The 18,548-nt window shown below is 41.1% G+C and overlaps 1 protein-coding gene and 1 long non-coding RNA gene across 2 annotated transcripts in view; one reads left to right on the top strand and one right to left on the bottom strand.

Moving 5' to 3' along the window:
• LOC308328259 (uncharacterized protein) overlaps nucleotides 1-17,482 on the top strand; it is a gene marked incomplete at its 5' end in the record, with an annotated part of 42,936 nt that extends 25,454 nt beyond the window's left edge. Inside the window, 2 exons of the mRNA XM_080782026.1 lie at nucleotides 16,495-16,632; nucleotides 17,192-17,482. Of these exons, the coding sequence (XP_080638152.1) occupies nucleotides 16,495-16,632; nucleotides 17,192-17,472 (419 nt within the window). The 3' untranslated portion in view covers nucleotides 17,473-17,482. The remainder of the gene's footprint in view (nucleotides 1-16,494; nucleotides 16,633-17,191) is intronic.
• The window catches only part of LOC308328709, a 259,110-nt gene that overhangs the window by 150,342 nt on the left and 90,220 nt on the right, over nucleotides 1-18,548 (bottom strand). The gene's annotated exons all lie outside the window — the stretch shown is intronic.

The raw sequence follows: 18,548 nt of genomic DNA, 5'->3' as shown, positions 1-18,548 counted from the left end.
GATCATTTTGGGGTCTATGCTGTCACAGACGGGGGTCCACAGACAAATAGATGATTTTGGGGTCTATGCTGTCACAGACGGGGGTCCACAGACAAATAGATCATTCTGGGGTCTATGCTGTCACAGACGGGGGTCCACAGACAAATAGATCATTTTGGGGTCTATGCTGTCACAGACGGGGGTCCACAGACAAATAGATCATTTTGGGGTCTATGCTGTCACAGACGGGGGTCCACAGACAAATAGATCATTTTGGGGTCTATGCTGTCACAGACGGGGGTCCACAGACAAATAGATCATTTTGGGGTCTATGCTGTCACAGACGGGGGTCCACAGACAAATAGATCATTTTGGGGTCTATGCTGTCACAGACGGGGGTCCACAGACAAATAGATCATTTTGGGGTCTATGCTGTCACAGACGGGGGTCCACAGACAAACAGATCATTTTGGGGTCTATGCTGTCACAGACGGGGGTCCACAGACAAATAGATCATTTTGGGGTCTATGCTGTCACAGACGGGGGTCCACAGACAAATAGATCATTTTGGGGTCTATGCTGTCACAGACGGGGGTCCACAGACAAATAGATCATTTTGGGGTCTATGCTGTCACAGACGGGGGTCCACAGACAAATAGATCATTTTGGGGCCCTTGACATGAACATGTTTGAGAAGCATTAGGTTAAAGAGCCTCCATAATGTTCATATCCTTTTAGACCAAGTGTATATTGTACTGCAGGCTGTTTGCATTTCTGTCAAATAGTTTTCAATCAATCAAATAAATGAGAAAAGGGCATGTTGTGAGCTTTTACTTTCTGCTACTTTAACTAATGTTGTTAATTCTGAGCATCTTCCCTCCACATAATGACATGCCATTGCTACGTACACATACATACATACACGCACGTGTGTACACATACATGTACACATCCATACACAGCTCTGCATAGGAGTGGCCAGCACCACTCAACAATTTGAGAACTACTTCTTCTATCACTTTGATTTGCTTGAACATTGCTTGAACAGCACTGAACTGAACTGTGGGCCAATGGTGCCACCTGCTGGCTCGTAACAGAAGTAACAGTTCTACTGTAAAAGGGTTGACAGGGTCGTCAGCTACAATTTACAATGGAGTAATTCATCAGACGCTCTGAATCCAGAGAGACTTACAGTAAGGTTCAACACATGGTAATACATCAAATACATAAAGAATAGTCATCAATAATCATAAGTAAGCTAAGAACCTAACATCTGTCTAACAGTAGAATATTAAACTATGGTACAGTAACACAAAAGAGTGCTATGTCTATATAAACATGCCATCTACTCTCTAACAGGGGTATAAAGCATCTAAACGCACATCAGTGAATGTGTGAAACACAATGACTGAACCCACAGAAGCTACCGGAGCACATCCTTCAGAGAATTAATTAATTAGGTGCATTCAGACAGTTTGTTATAATGACAAACATTTATAAAACGTGAAACAATTGTCCAGTACTACTCAACTCCATCCCCAAAGGCAGTCTCCAAGTAAGGTCAATATAGTAGGCTAATAGTTAAACAAAAGGTGAAATAATTGTCCTACAGTACTAACTGCATCCCCAAAGGCAGTCTCCAAGTAAGGTCAATATAGTAGGCTAATAACGGATCCCTGGACTTCAGAGTTCAAAGTCTGAAAAAAAGACTATAGTAGAGTATAGCCTGCCCTACAGTAACACTAACAGCACAGCTCAGCATGTGGACACGAGTCACACGACGTCCAGATAGTGGAGCAATTCTGCTCTCGGTGGCAGCTGTCCGTGTGGTCAGCTGTCTGCGTTGGCTTTGCTGTTAGCAGCAGCAGAAAAAAGGTAAGAAACACATTATAGACCTATGCATAGTTACACACAAACGCACAAGTGAGCTTGTATATCTGCTATTTAATTGCACCAAAGGGTATAGTTAACTTAAAACCAGCTTGAGACAGAATGCACAAACTGCACCTTAGATTGAGCAAGAAAATGTCATTCCCACACCCCCACACTTCACAGCAGGCTGCTACTGCCACCCTACTGTGCACGACTTTAAGCACTATTTTCACCAACAGCTAATGACAACATGCCCAACATTGGGATGCTTGATCAAAATGTGGGGGACTCGATTTAGTAGAAGTTTTGTCTTAAACCAAAGCCTTGTTTGTGGGTGCATTATTGCATTATTAGTATTATGTTGCTGTGTGTAGTGTTACTGCTGTGTTTAATGTGTGTTTCTGTGTAGTGTTACTGCTGTGTTTATTGTGTGTTTCTGTGTAGAATGGCCTGCAGTGGAAACTAATAAATAGGATGGGACGATAAAGTCTAATCTAATATAACATTCAATAATAAACGAATAAATAGGCTGGGACGATAAAGTCTAATCTAATATAACATTCAATAATAAACTAATAAATAGGCTGGGACGATAAAGTCTAATCTAATATAACATTCAATAATAAACTAATAAATATGCTGGGACGATAAAGTCTAATCTAATATAACATTCAATAATAAACTAATATATAGGCTGGGACGATAAAGTCTAATCTAATATAACATTCAATAATAAACTAATAAATATGCTGGGACGATAAAGTCTAATCTAATATAACATTCAATAATAAACTAATAAATAGGCTGGGACGATAAAGTCTAATCTAATATAACATTCAATAATAAACTAATATATAGGCTGGGACGATAAAGTCTAATCTAATATAACATTCAATAATAAACTAATAAATAGGCTGGGACGATAAAGTCTAATCTAATATAACATTCAATAATAAACTAATATATAGGCTGGGACGATAAAGTCTAATCTAATATAACATTCAATAATAAACTAATAAATAGGCTGGGACGATAAAGTATAATCTAATATAACATTCAATAAGAGATTAACGTGCAACTGTGTTTTGGTAAGAGGTATATTTATTGGCCGAGGCACGCATTAAGGGGGGGCGCACACAGCTGTGATATTGTCAAGTGGGAAAACTGCATGTCTGTCCAAAAACCTTCGTTTGTTTTGTACTTTTGTAGTTATTGTACAGTAGTAATAGTTATCATTTAGTCACAGGCTCTTGCTAATTCTTTTCTTTTATTAAACATTTATAAAACACACAGGCACACTGAACCACTTTCAATGTCCTATTTTGGGCATGTCATTATTGTTATTTTTATTATTATTTACATTTACTTTGCCTGGTATAGCGTAATAGATTAACTTGTAGATCTGATACTTTTGTTTGACTCTGTGGTATGATCAAGTAGGACGTTCATTTACCAAAAAGCACAAGTTCAAATATGGAGATAAGAGGATTCTGCGTGACAGCAATTCTCTCTCTCTCTCCCTCTCTCCTCTCTCTCTCCCCCTCCCCCCCCCCCCCCTCTCTCTCTCTCTCTCTCTGAGGGCGTGCAGGGTGCGTCAGGTTTCAACTGGATCTTTGGCGTTGTGGGGAAGATGGCAGCTGCAGGCAGCTACAGGTGCTGATGCAATTCTTCCGACCAGAGCTCCTGAAAGTAAACCGTGTCCGTGTCCGTGTGCGTGTGTGTGCGTGTGTGTGCGTGTGTGCGCGTGTGCGTGTGTGTGCGTGTGCAGACTGAGCCAGAAAACAGCTTTCCCCCCACACCACACCCCCACACATGGTGCATGCTGCCACCCTTACGGACACATAGGCTATAGGCTACTGTACACGACTTTAAGCACAATTTAATGTCACCACACGTAACACGTTCAACAGCTAATGACATCATCACATGCTCAAAATATAGGGCTGCTTTATCAAATGTGGGGGACTCGATTTAGAAGTTGTGTGTTAAACCAAAGCCTTTGTTGCCATTAATGTTTGTTTGTGTGCTATGAAGTGTGGATGCATTAATGGAGATTATTGTCTATACCGGGCTGTATATGTTGCTGTGTAGTGTTTACTGCTGTGTTTATTGTGTGTTTCTGTGTAGAATATTGACTAAGATGGCTCAGAGGCCACTCAGAAAAATTCCAAAAGTCCAAGGGCCTTATGCTAAAAAATGTCAATATTGTTTTGAAATGTTTACAAATGTATTTTCAGACTTCACGACTAGTCAAAAAAATTAAGGAAACCCACAGTAAAAAGCCACATTTCCATCTATAAGGCGAAACCTCAATGAACAAAAAACATTGGGATTAATGCTGAAGTTACAAAATGAGTCTTCATTCACAACAATGTGAAGAGAACAGATTATCACTGATAAATATGAATAAATAAGAAAAGTGTTCAATACTCAATTCTCTTGGAACAAACTATTACAATACCTACAGTAGTGAGTATAGGGTGGAAGTAGATCATGGTGGGCCTTTATTAACAATTCTTATGTCTTTCTTTTGTAGCAGGACAAGGAAGGAAGGAGCAGTGCTACTCAACCCGCGGCCCGTGGGCCACATGCGGCCCCTGATTAATGTGAACAGCTGCCGGTTGTGGTGAGTTTAAAATGTGTCTTGACTGGTTTTCAGGTAAATTAAATGACGCACACAAATTAAACGCACACGCACACACACGTGGAACAGTGGAAGAATATTAGTGGTATCAAATCTAGGTCATAGTGCCCAGTGGAAAGTCAGCTATACACGCTGACGGGACACTAAATAAAGTCAAGGACTACCTGAGAGTTCCAACGTGTGCTTTGATAAGATCAGACAACACTGAACAGAGTGGCTGAGAATATGTTTAATGTGATCAGCTGTCGTTGCTATATATAAAAAAATACAGTTTTTTTTTTTTTATGGTGTGGCTTAAAGTGAGTTTAAAATGTGTCTTGAGGTTTTCAGGTAAATTAAATGATCACTTAACAATAATAGATCAATTCTTCAACAGACATAAAGCACAATGTTTTGTGTTCACGTACATCTTCTCTGTCTGAAGGTGTTTGTGTCGACAACAGTATTTATTCTGTCCACTGATTTTCTTTTTGAAATTAGTAAATATTGTTGAAAAATCTAATACATAAAAATCCCTAAATATAGATATTTGCATTTATTATTTAATAAATGTACAAATAGCAAAAGGTATACGAGTTGGTATGAGTATACTATATATCTATTTATGTATTTATAGATATGTCTATTTATTTAAACAAGTATCTACCTATACAGAGGTGAAGTGTAGTGTAGTTTGGCGGAGCCTGGTGGTGATAATATCACATTGCTACGCTGCCCAGGTATTGATATTGATTGCTAAATCAAAGTTGACATTTTGTTTATTGTTTTTGTGATATTCTATTTTGTATTCAAATGAGGGTAGGCAAAAATAAGCTTTTAGCTTCAGCCTACACCTTTTAGGACCATTCTTTTCTAAATGACCTTTTTCTTATGTACTGTAATGCATCGTTTTTCTGACAACGAGAGTTTAGTGTTTAGAGAAAAAAAGAAGCGTATCTAGTGAGGGAGCCGTGAGGGACCCCGGTTATGTATATTACAAATTAATTATTACTTATGACAGAACGACAGTACAAATGCTGTACCCACACACACCCACACACACACACACACACACCCACACCCACCCACACACACACACACACACACACACCTATTTTACGTCCTGCATTGTGCAATTGATGTATATTACAAATTAATTATTACTTATGACAGAACGACAGTACAAATGCTGTAACCACCCACACAGTCAGTCACACACACACACACACACTATTTTACGTCCTGCATTGTGCAATTGATGTATATTACAAATTAATTATTACTTATGACAGAACGACAGTACAAATGCTGTAACCACACACACAGTCAGTCTCACACACACACACACACACACACACACACACACACACACACACACACACACACACACACACACACACACACACACACACACACACACACACACACACACACACACACACACACACACACACACACACACACACACACACACACACACACACACACACACACACACACACACACACACACACACACACACACACCTATTTTACGTCCTGCATTGTGCAATTGATATTATACTGGATTTTTAGTATACTATTTAGTTTACTTGTTGTGATCATTTCATTGCTTATAATAATTATATGGCTGTTCCTCTTGTTGGTGTGATGTCTAGGAACTGAAAATCCAATAATTCTACTCTTTATGCTCATAATATAATGGAATGTAAACAACAATACACTCTCTCAGTAAACATAAAATGGAAAAATAAATGACTTTAAAAAGATGCACCTTTTAAATAGTCTAACATTCAAGTGGACAGAATAAATACTGTTGTCGACACAAACACCTTCAGACAGAGAAGATGTACATGAACACAAAACATTGTGCTTTATGTCTGTTGAAGAAATGATCTATTATTGTTAAGTGATCATTTAATTTACCTGAAAACATCAAGACACATTTTAAACTCACTTTAAGCCACACCATAAAAAAACAACTGTATTATTATTATTTTTTTAATGTATTTCTTTATCCCACGATTTTGTAACCCATTTTTCACCCCTGTGTCAATCATCTAATGTGATCCTGGGCTCTACACACCCTCCACCAACCTAGTCCCCATATATGGGGGACAAGGGGAGAGCAACGGACTTGAACTCATGCTTCCTTCATGCCCGAGTGTCCAAGTTGCTCCTTTACACCTGACCGGGGGGAGTTTCCCTGGTTGTATTATTTAATTTTACGACAGCTGATCACATTAAACATATTCTCAGCCACTCTGTTCAGTGTTGTCTGTCGGATCTTATCAAAGCACACGTTGGAACTCTCAGGTAGTCCTTGACTTTATTTAGTGTCCAGTCAGCGTGCAGCTGACTTTCCACTGGGCACTATGACCTAGATTTGATACCACTAATATTCCACTGTTCCACGTGTGTGTGTGTGTGTGTGTGTGTGTGTGTGTGTGTGTGTGTGTGAGAGAGACAGCTATAGTTCCATTTGGTTCCATTTTGTAAATTATCAAAGTTCAAATAAGGGTCCACCTTGTTCAATTCATCAAAACATTTAGAGACGTGCAAATATACACTTCTATTTAGCCAACAAACAGAACAGGAATTCATCATAAAGGAGGTAAAAAAGGGAAAAGAAACATATACAGTGAGGGGAAAAGGGGGAGGGTGGGATTCAGATTGTACTGCATGGGGCAAGTTTCGAATTGGGGTTAGTGGGACCAGTTAATGAGACCAGTCGAGACCAGTATTATTCTGTCCACTGATCTGAGAACACAGAATGTCAGACAACATACAATAAAATGTGCATCTTTTCAAAGTTATTTATTTTTCCACGTCAGTCTGTCTTAGATCATTCCACATAATTTTAAAATCTTCTTATTCAGTTTAAGTGTATTTATTGTGGTCAATGATTTGATTTGATTTACTATCCCTTCTCAGAGCAAAATAACCATTCAGTGTGTGTGCGTGTGTGTGTGTGTGTGTGTGTGTGTGTGTGTGTGTGTGTGTGTGTGTGTGTGTGTGTGTGTGTGTGTGTGTGTGTGTGTGCGCTTATGCGTGCGTGCATGCGTGTAGCTAAGGGTCCATTTGGTTTGATTTTGTACGTTCTCAGAGTTCAAATAAAATACAGGGACTGCAGGGTCCCTGGGATCATAAACATGGTATCAAATGGTTAGGTCTGTGGTCTTATGCATATCACACTGAGGGTCCTAGAAATGCATAGGGTTGAAAATGACTGCTGTAGGCCTGGGATTCTAACAGTGTGTGCAGTGACACCCTGTAGACCAGCTATAGGGCTTCTAACAGTGTGTGCTGTGACACCCTGTAGACCAGCTATAGGGCTTCTCACAGTGTGTGCTGTGACACCCTGTAGACCAGCTATAGGGCTTCTAACAGTGTGTGCTATGACACCCTGTAGACCAGCTATAGGGCTTCTAACAGTGGCTGCAGTGACACCCTGTAGACCAGCTATAGGGCTTCTAACAGTGTGTGCAGTGACACCCTGTAGACCAGCTATAGGGCTTCTAACAGTGGCTGCAGTGACACCCTGTAGACCAGCTATAGGGCTTCTAACAGTGGCTGCAGTGACACCCTGTAGACCAGCTATAGGGCTTCTAACAGTGGGTGCAGTGACACCCTGTAGACCAGCTATAGGGCTTCTCACAGTGGGTGCTGTGACACCCTGTAGACCAGCTATAGGGCTTCTAACAGTGTGTGCTATGACACCCTGTAGACCAGCTATAGGGCTTCTCACAGTGGGTGCTGTGACACCCTGTAGACCAGCTATAGGGCTTCTAACAGTGTGTGCTATGACACCCTGTAGACCAGCTATAGGGCTTCTAACAGTGGCTGCAGTGACACCCTGTAGACCAGCTATAGGGCTTCTAACAGTGTGTGCAGTGACACCCTGTAGACCAGCTATAGGGCTTCTAACAGTGGCTGCAGTGACACCCTGTAGACCAGCTATAGGGCTTCTAACAGTGGCTGCAGTGACACCCTGTAGACCAGCTATAGGGCTTCTAACAGTGGCTGCAGTGACACCCTGTAGACCAGCTATAGGGCTTCTAACAGTGGCTGCAGTGACACCCTGTAGACCAGCTATAGGGCTTCTAACAGTGTGTGCTGTCACTGTGACACCCTATAGGTCAGGGGTCGGCAACCTTTTTGACTTGAAGTGCCAAGTTTTCACTTCCATAGTCAGTGTGCCATATCAACATTACGTTTAATTATGACGGCACATTTTAACATTTCAGATTTTGTGTTGATAGGCTATTCATAACAACCTTTATTTTTGATTTGTAATATTTAATATATATGTAATATTTCTCTCACACATGTGCCAGTGACCACCCTCCCCTGTGCCAGTGACCACCCTCCCCTGTGCCAGTGACCACCCTCCCCTGTGCCAGTGACCAACCTCCCCTGTGCCAGTGACCACCCTCCCCTGTGCCAGTGACCACCCTCCCCTGTGCCAGTGACCACCCTCCCCTGTGCCAGTGACCACCCTCCCCTGTGCCAGTGACCACCCTCCCCTGTGCCAGTGACCACCCTCCCCTGTGCCAGTGTGCCAGTGACCACCCTCCCCTGTGCCAGTGACCACCCTCCCCTGTGCCAGTGACCACCCTCCCCTGTGCCAGTGACCACCCTCCCCTGTGCCAGTGACCACCCTCCCCTGTGCCAGTGTTGGCACCATGCCTAAGGTTGCCTACCCCTGCCTATAGGGCTCCGTGACGCAAGTCCAGGTCTGTCTCAGAATACTGTGATCATTTATTTGGAACGTATCAATGTCACTTCGGTTTAACCACGTTGTGCCTCAGGGCTACTCAACTTAAGATGGATCTGGGGCCACTCAGCAACATTCCTAAAGTCCAATTGAGGGCAGCAAGCTAAACATAGTGTTCAGAACCCTAAAACCCTAAACTTGTCTCGTCTTATAGTGGCTATCCATCATACTATTGTATTAAATGTTTTGCATTAATATATAAAATAACTTATACTGTTGCATTATATAATAACTTGTCTTAGTGGTATTTATCTATCAAACAACATTCCTCTTTCATCACTGATGACTGTCCTTCCTGAATAATTAATGATTTTCAGTAAACTGACAATTATGACCGCACACACGCGTGCACCCCCCCCCCCCCCCACACACACACACACACACACACGCAGAAGGGTTACTTTGCTCTGAGAAGGGATAGTAAATCATTGACCTGTAGATGTTTTGACATTTGAAGCACAATAAATACACTAGAACTGAATAAGAACTCAGACTGACTGAGAAGTGGAAAAATAAATAACTTAAAAAAAAAGATGCACATTTTGTGTTGTCTGACATTCTGTGTTCTCAGATCTGTGGACAGAATAAAGACTGGTCTCGACACAAACACCTTTGGACAGAGACAGAGACATTCTGTGTTCTCAGATCAGTGGACAGAATAAATACTGGTCTACTCTCAACACAAACACCTTTAGACAGAGTGTGTTCTCAGATCAGTGGACAGAATAAAGACTGGTCTCGACACAAACACCTTCAGACAGAGAAGATGTACATGAACACAAAACATTGTGCTTTATGTCTGTTGAAGAAATTATCTATTATTGTTAAGTGATCATTTAATTTACCTGAAAACCTCAAGACACATTTTAAACTCACTTTAAGCCACACCATAAAAAAACAACTGTATTATTTTATATAGCAACGACAGCTGATCACATTAAACATATTCTCAGCCACTCTGTTCAGTGTTGTCTGTCGGATCTTATCAAAGCACACGTTGGAACTCTCAGGTAGTCCTTGACTTTATTTAGTGTCCAGTCAGCGTGTATAGCCGACTTTCCACTGGGCACTATGACCTAGATTTGATACCACTAATATTCCACTGTTCCACGTGTGTGTGTGTGTGTGTGTGTGTGTGTGTGTGTGTGTGTGTGTGTGTGTGAGAGACAGCTATAGTTCCATTTGGTTCCATTTTGTAAATTCTCAGAGTTCAAATAAGGGTCCACCTTGTTCAATTCATCAAAACATTTAGAGACGTGCAAATATACACTTCTATTTAGCCAACAAACAGAACAGGAATTCATCATAAAGGAGGTAAAAAAACATATACAGTGAGGGGAAAAGGGGGAGGGTGGGATTCAGATTGTACTGCATGGGGCAAGTTTCGAATTGGGGCTAGTGGGACCAGTTAATGAGACCAGTCGAGACCAGTATTATTCTGTCCCCTGATCTGAGAACACAGAATGTCAGACAACATACAATAAAATGTGCATCTTTTCAAAGTTATTTATTTTTCCACGTCAGTCTGTCTTAGATCATTCCACGTCATTTTAAAATCTCCTTATTCAGTTCAAGTGTATTTATTGTGGTCAATGATTTGATTTGATTTACTATCCCTTCTCAGAGCAAAATAACCATTCAGTGTGTGTGTGTGTGTGTGTGTGTGTGTGTGTGTGTGTGTGTGTGTGTGTGTGTGTGTGTGTGTGTGTGTGTGTGTGTGTGTGTGTGTGTGTGTGTGTGTGTGCGCGTGTGTGCGCTTATGCGTGCGTGCGTGTAGCTAAGGGTCCATTTGGTTCGATTTTGTACGTTCTCAGAGTTCAAATAAAATACAGGGACTGCAGGGTCCCTGGGATCATAAACATGGTATCAAATGGTTAGGTCTGTGGTCTTATGCATATCACACTGAGGGTCCTAGAAATGCATAGGGTTGAAAATGACTGCTGTAGGCCTGGGCTTCTAACAGTGTGTGCAGTGACACCCTGTAGACCAGCTATAGGGCTTCTAACAGTGGCTGCAGTGACACCCTGTAGACCAGCTATAGGGCTTCTAACAGTGTGTGCTATGACACCCTGTAGACCAGCTATAGGGCTTCTCACAGTGTGTGCTATGACACCCTGTAGACCAGCTATAGGGCTTCTAACAGTGTGTGCTATGACACCCTGTAGACCAGCTATAGGGCTTCTCACAGTGGGTGCTGACACCCTGTAGACCAGCTATAGGGCTTCTAACAGTGTGTGCTGTGACACCCTGTAGACCAGCTATAGGGCTTCTAACAGTGGCTGCAGTGACACCCTGTAGACCAGCTATAGGGCTTCTAACAGTGGCTGCAGTGACACCCTGTAGACCAGCTATAGGGCTTCTCACAGTGTGTGCAGTGACACCCTGTAGACCAGCTATAGGGCTTCTCACAGTGTGTGCTGTGACACCCTGTAGACCAGCTATAGGGCTTCTCACAGTGGGTGCTGTGACACCCTGTAGGTCAGGGGTCGGCAACCTTTTTGACTTGAAGTTCCAAGTTTTCACTTCCATAGTCAGTGTGCCATATCAACATTACGTTTAATTATGACGGCACATTTTAACATTTCAGATTTTCAGTGTTGATAGGCTATTCATAACAACCTTTATTTTTGATTTGTAATATTTAATATATATGTAATATTTCTCTCACATATGTGCCAGTGATCACCCTCCCCTGTGCCAGTGACCACCCTCCCCTGTGCCAGTGACCACCCTCCCCTGTGCCAGTGTGCCAGTGACCACCCTCCCCTGTGCCAGTGACCACCCTCCCCTGTGCCAGTGACCACCCTCCCCTGTGCCAGTGTGCCAGTGACCACCCTCCCCTGTGCCAGTGACCACCCTCCCCTGTGCCAGTGACCACCCTCCCCTGTGCCAGTGACCACCCTCCCCTGTGCCAGTGTGCCAGTGACCACCCCCCCCTGTGCCAGTGTTGGCACCATGCCTAAGGTTGCCTACCCCTGCCTATAGGGCTCCGTGACGCAAGTCCAGGTCTGTCTCAGAATATTGTGATCATTTATTTGGAACGTATCAATGTCACTTCGGTTTAACCACTTTGTGCCTCAGGGCTACTCAACTTAAGATGGATCAGGGGCCACTCAGCAACATTCCTAAAGTCCAATTGAGGGCAGCAAGCTAAACATAGTGTTCAGAACCCTAAAACCCTAAACTTGTCTCAATAACTTGTCTTAGTTGTATTTATCTATCAAACAACATTCCTCTTTCATCACTGATGACTGTCCTTCCTGAATAATTAATGATTTTCAGTAAACTGACAATTATGACCGCACACACGTGTGCACCCCCCCCCCCCCCCCACACACACACACACACACACACACACACACACACACTTTGCTCTGAGAAGGGATAGTAAATCATTGACCTTTGTTTTGACATTTGAAGCACAATAAATACACAAGAACTGAATAAGAAGTCAGACTGACTGAGAAGTGGAAAAATAAATAACTTAAAAAGAAGATGCACATTTTGTGTTGTCTGACATTCTGTGTTCTCAGATCAGTGGACAGAATAAAGACTGGTCTCGACACAAACACCTTTAGACAGAGACAGAGACATTCTGTGTTCTCAGATCAGTGGACAGAATAAAGACTGGTCTCGACACAAACACCTTTAGACAGAGACAGAGACATTCTGTGTTCTCAGATCAGTGGACAGAATAAATACTGGTCTACTCTCGACACAAACACCTTTAGACAGAGACAGAGTGTGTTCTCAGATCAGTGGACAGAATAAATACTGATCTCGACACAAACACCTTTAGACAGACAGAGACACTGTGCTTTATGTCTGACGGAGAAATAATGCTATTTTAATTGATCATTTCAGTTCTATAATATCTCAAGGCACATTTTAAACTCATGGGGAACATCACACCATGACACAACGCTATTGCTCTTTAAAAATAACAACAGCCGATTACATTAAAGATTTTCACAGCCGCTCTCTTCAGAGTGAGGACATTAATTCATGTCTTATCAAAGCACATGTTGCAGTTCTCAGGTGGGTCCTTGACACCATTTATTTAGTGACTCGTACACTAACTTTCCACTGGGCACGGTGACGTGTCTAGTGTTGTTGGACGAGCAGGGAGAGGATATAAGGAGCAGCTGCACGATATCATGACATACAGTGACTCGGCTGCAGGATGAAGGGCTGTGTGGCTTTGCTTGTTTTACTGTTCTGTCTGTCTGGGGCTGCCGGGGATCCGGGGGAGAGCGGACCGGTCAGCGAGAGACAGAGAGACGATGCCGAACCAGGTTCCCTATTCACACATGACCTATGGGATGCGATGATAGAGTTGAGAGACAGGGTGGCAGCCAGCGAGGAAGAAGCCAAGGAACAGAAGATGTTGATGACAGGTTAGAATGGTCACAATGGAGCTGGAAGAGGTTGTAAAGGTATACAGGATGAAATGTGTTTCATAGTTTAACATAATGTTGCTCTGTGTCTGTGATATTTTTCAGTAATGGCTGCCAAATTGAGTGCTAGCGAGAGCCTCGTGAAAGACCTCCAGGCCCATGTTGCAGACCTCCAAACCAGACTCGGTACCAGTGAGGTCCATGTTGCAGATCTCCAAACCAGACTCGGTACCAGTGAGGTCCATGTTGCAGACCTCCAAACCAGACTCGGCACCAGTGAGGTCCATGTTGCAGACTTGAAGGAAGAAAGCGAAGGTAATTTGATCCAGACGGTGTTCAGTGAATGTTCAGTATCGGCCCTACATGTGTAGTGTTGAAAAGGCACTTTGGGGGTTAATTAGTAGTTCACCCAAAAACTAACTTATTATCAGTTCCACTCCCCACGAAGCCTTGAATTGACCACGACTCAGCCGGTCATCACATTATTATTATTGGAATGCGACAAAAACTTTAAAAATTATAATATCACACCCGTGTTATCATCATACATCCCATTCCGTGCTCAGCCAATCAAATCATCACAAATGTCATTCACTTTTCTGCCGGAAAACATTTTATCCTCAATATGTATACTTTGCTCGGCCAATCAAATCATCACTATGGGGTGATCAGCCAATCAAATCATCAAGTTGGGAAAAGGAGGGGCTAGGGCCCCTCCGAAATCTCCATGGGGTGTGTAATTAAGTCACATTTTGGGTGAACTACTCCTTTAATTACTATAATTGATCTGAATAGATAACTTTTTTTGATCATGTATCTTACTGTACAGGTGATCCATATAATCCATAATGGAAAGCTTACTCACTCAACAGTGAAAGTGCATGAGTATTTACTGTATGACTGACTTAATGCTAATGTACTGATTTCAGCTCATCTTGCTCAGCTGACCACCACAGAAACCAGGCTGACTGCTGCTGAAAGTAAGTATGTTTTATAAATATAATATATACTAACATATTATTAAGTATACATGTATATCAAAAGTATAGGAATTGAGTACAAGGTACTCATATTTCCACTTTTTTTATTGACACACACTAATAAACGTTCAAATACTATATCAATAAGTATGATATACTAATGTAAAATATGATAAGTATATGCTCAGTAAACATTATGTTCAGTCTTCATTATGTATGAAGGATTTACTGCACATTACTCCCCAAATATGCATATCAAATTAAATTATCTATACTATTCTTTGGCACACATTTGGCTTTTTCTTTTGCAGATCTACAAGCTCATAACTTAATGTGACATGTTGTGAGCTTGTAGATTATAGCAGCTATATATTAGAGACATATTTCCACATATACAGTATGTACATGAACCTGAATATGGCATATATGCAGCATAGGCTATATTCTGCATATACCTGCCATATATATAGTATGTTAAAATAGGCTATTTAAGGCCCAGGCGGTGGCGTAACCGTCTGGGCACCCGACTGGTGATCCAGTCGCAGTGTGACGCGTGTTCGACTCCCGAGCCCGACACGGCCTTTACGGCATGTCATCCCCCCCCCCCCATCTCTCTCTCCCGTTTCCTGTCAGCCTACTTACTGTCTGTCCCTTCAACAAACCAATAAAAGGCGTAAGCCACAAAAAAATATCTTAAAAATAAAACAATAGGCTATTTAAAATAAAACCATAGCACCACCATTAGCCTTTTCATGTCACGCACCCCCGCCTAGAAGACACTCGCTCATGGAACCATGGGAGAGGGAAACACTGTGCAAAAGGATGCTACGCACACCAATCCAAATAGAATATTATAATGTAGTGTTGCCGATCCAAGGCAGAATAATAATAAATAAAATAAAGGTAGTCTTTGAAAGAGGAAAAAGTGGGCGCGCACACTGGTTTGATATAGCCACACACTGGTATAGCTAAAGAACACACACTGGTATAGCCAAAGTGCCAAGAATGTATTGTAGGACAAAGAGAATACAGAAACCAACGTTTGGGCAGATAACTGACACACTTCAGGGTATGTGTAAAAACATTTCAAATGACCATATAGAGCCTGTGCTAGTCTTACAACCAATCACATTCTGACCCATATAGAGCCTGGGCTAGTCTTACAACCAATCACATTCTGACCCATATAGAGCCTGGGCTAGTCTTACAACCAATCACATTCTGACCCATATAGAGCCTGGGCTAGTCTTACAACCAATCACATTCTGATGAGTGCTGAGAGCAATCAGAGTGAAATACTAGCAGCCCTACTATACAGCCCTGGGGGACCCTGTCAGGTTTAAGTGGATATTAATTAAATAATAAGCAATTATGTGTAAATATTGATGGTACTGTCACACTCACAACATGTTACAATTAACCAAAGTAATGACTTTACCGTCTTCCACTATTAAATGTCAGTGAGGATCTGACCATTAAGGTGAATGAAAGATTTAGGTTTACAGTTTTCTGGATCCCCAAGGACCCTGTTTTTGTTCTACACTATATATCTTTGCTGAAAATAGCAGATCTACAAGTGCACAACAGAACATGGCCCAGTTCAACACATTGTGAGAAATCTGCTATTTCTGCTTTAAGTAGAGTTACTAGGGTTCAAGTAATTAATAATAAATGATAATAAATCCTGTCTCTGTATTTGACAGACAGTAATATTCCATGGAGTATTGTTATGTTAGTGACCGTTTAGTTTTAATAGCCTATACTTTGTCTTGTGGAGCTTTACAACAAGATTGGTGTATTGGCTTAATATAATATTATGCTTTTATAATATTTAAAGTGTTTGATAATGCTCCTCCTGTGTTGACAGACAAACCGAAGGTGGCCTTCTCTGTTGGTTTGGGTCGTTATGGTAGTTATAGACAAGTTGGACCGTATAATTCTGACACCACTCTGATCTACAACAAGGTCATCACTAACATCGGCAACGCCTACAATCCATCTACAGGTGATTAAACTACAATCCATCTGTACACACATGTACTTAAAGTACTACAAGTAAAAAGTAGAAATGTGCCATTTCATGTTTTCAAATGTATAAAAATCTTTTAAAAATAGCTCACAATGTGTCGATGTGACAGATTGTGAGCTTGTAGATCGGCTATTTTCAAATGGCTGAAATGCATTAAAGGCTGAAGTGGTTACTGTATGTTTTGTAGTAATAATCTAAATCTACAATAACTATAACTAAAGTTGTCAAATAAATGTAGTGGAGAAAAGTACAATATTTGGATCTGAGTAAAAGTAAAAGTATTGGAAATTGTTAATACTCAAGTAAACTACAAATACCAAAATGTTACTTAAGTATACAATAAGTAAATGTACTTAGTTACTTTCCAGCACTGTGTGTTTCACATTGAAAACAACAGTCCAGAGGAGATGAGGAAAGTAACCTCTTAACTCACACAACTTGTAGATCTGACTTTTTAAATTAAGGTTTTTATTTTTATAACTGTATTTTTAATTTCTATTAATGTAATGTGTTCTCTCATCCTGTGTTCTCTTAGGGGTATTCTCTGCGCCGGTTCGAGGACTCTATCACTTCACATTCACTGCATTTAACAACTGGTCATCAGAGCAGTTCTGTGTCTTCATGTATAAGAATGAGCAGAGCCTCTTAACTAACTGTGGATACATTAGTGGAGGTAATGAACAGATATCTGGTGGAATGATGGTAGAGCTGGAGGAGAGAGACACTGTTGACATGCGTTTACATGCAGGGCACAGGCTCTATGATGACTCATTCAACTACAATGTGTTCAATGGTGTTCTGCTCTATGCTATGTAACACTGTCTGCTACTGGTACCATTACTTTATACAGTGTTCTGGTCTATTCTATGTAACACTGTCTGCTACTGGTACCATTACTTTAAACAGTGTTCTGGTCTATTCTATGTAACACTGTCTGGTACTGGTACCATTACTTTATACAGTGTTCTGGTCTATTCTATGTAACACTGTCTGGTACTGGTACCATTACTTTATACAGTGTTCTGGTCTATTCTATGTAACACTGTCTGCTACTGGTACCATTACTTTAAACAGTGTTCTGGTCTATTCTATGTAACACTGTCTGGTACTGGTACCATTACTTTATACAGTGTTCTGGTCTATTCTATGTAACACTGTCTGGTACTGGTACCATTACTTTATACAGTGTTCTGGTCTATTCTATGTAACACTGTCTGCTACTGGTACCATTACTTTATACAGTGTTCTGGTCTATTCTATGTAACACTGTCTGGTACTGGTACCATTACTTTATACAGTGTTCTGGTCTATTCTATGTAACACTGTCTGCTACTGGTACCATTACTTTATACAGTGTTCTGGTCTATTCTATGTAACACTGTCTGGTACTGGTACCATTACTTTATACAGTGTTCTGGTCTATATCTGAGCTATAATTCCAGCTGACAGCTTCAAGAGTCTCCTGTCTAGATTATAATGACCACCGGGTTTGTTAAGATTTCAATTCAGACAATAGATTTTTAATTTCAGATACATTAGTGAATAAAAAAAAAAAAATTGCATTATAATTTGTTCTGCATGATATCAGTTTTAATAATTGATTCAGATAGATGACCGTTTGCAGGCAGCATGTCATTTCTTATGGTATCAACTTTACTTATGAAATAATTGTCAAAATAATCAGCAATGAACACTTCATCACCGAGCCCCAATTCTTGGGGCTCGGTGATGAAGTGTTCACCTGATTCAATAAATGATGGTGTTTTGCTCATTTTATCTCTACCCGTGATTTGATTGAGAGAGAATACTCCAGCGTTTTTTACCATCATGTATAATTTCTTCAATTCTAGGTTGATAGTTTAGGCTTTTTTCTGTTCATTTAATGTGGTCAC

Source organism: Protomyctophum bolini (assembly GCF_963924005.1).
Source record: "Protomyctophum bolini genome assembly, chromosome: 14".
Classification (NCBI taxonomy): Eukaryota; Metazoa; Chordata; class Actinopteri; order Myctophiformes; family Myctophidae; genus Protomyctophum; species Protomyctophum bolini.
Note: the sequence above shows the minus strand (reverse complement) of the source record. Positions and strands in the feature narration are given on the sequence as shown.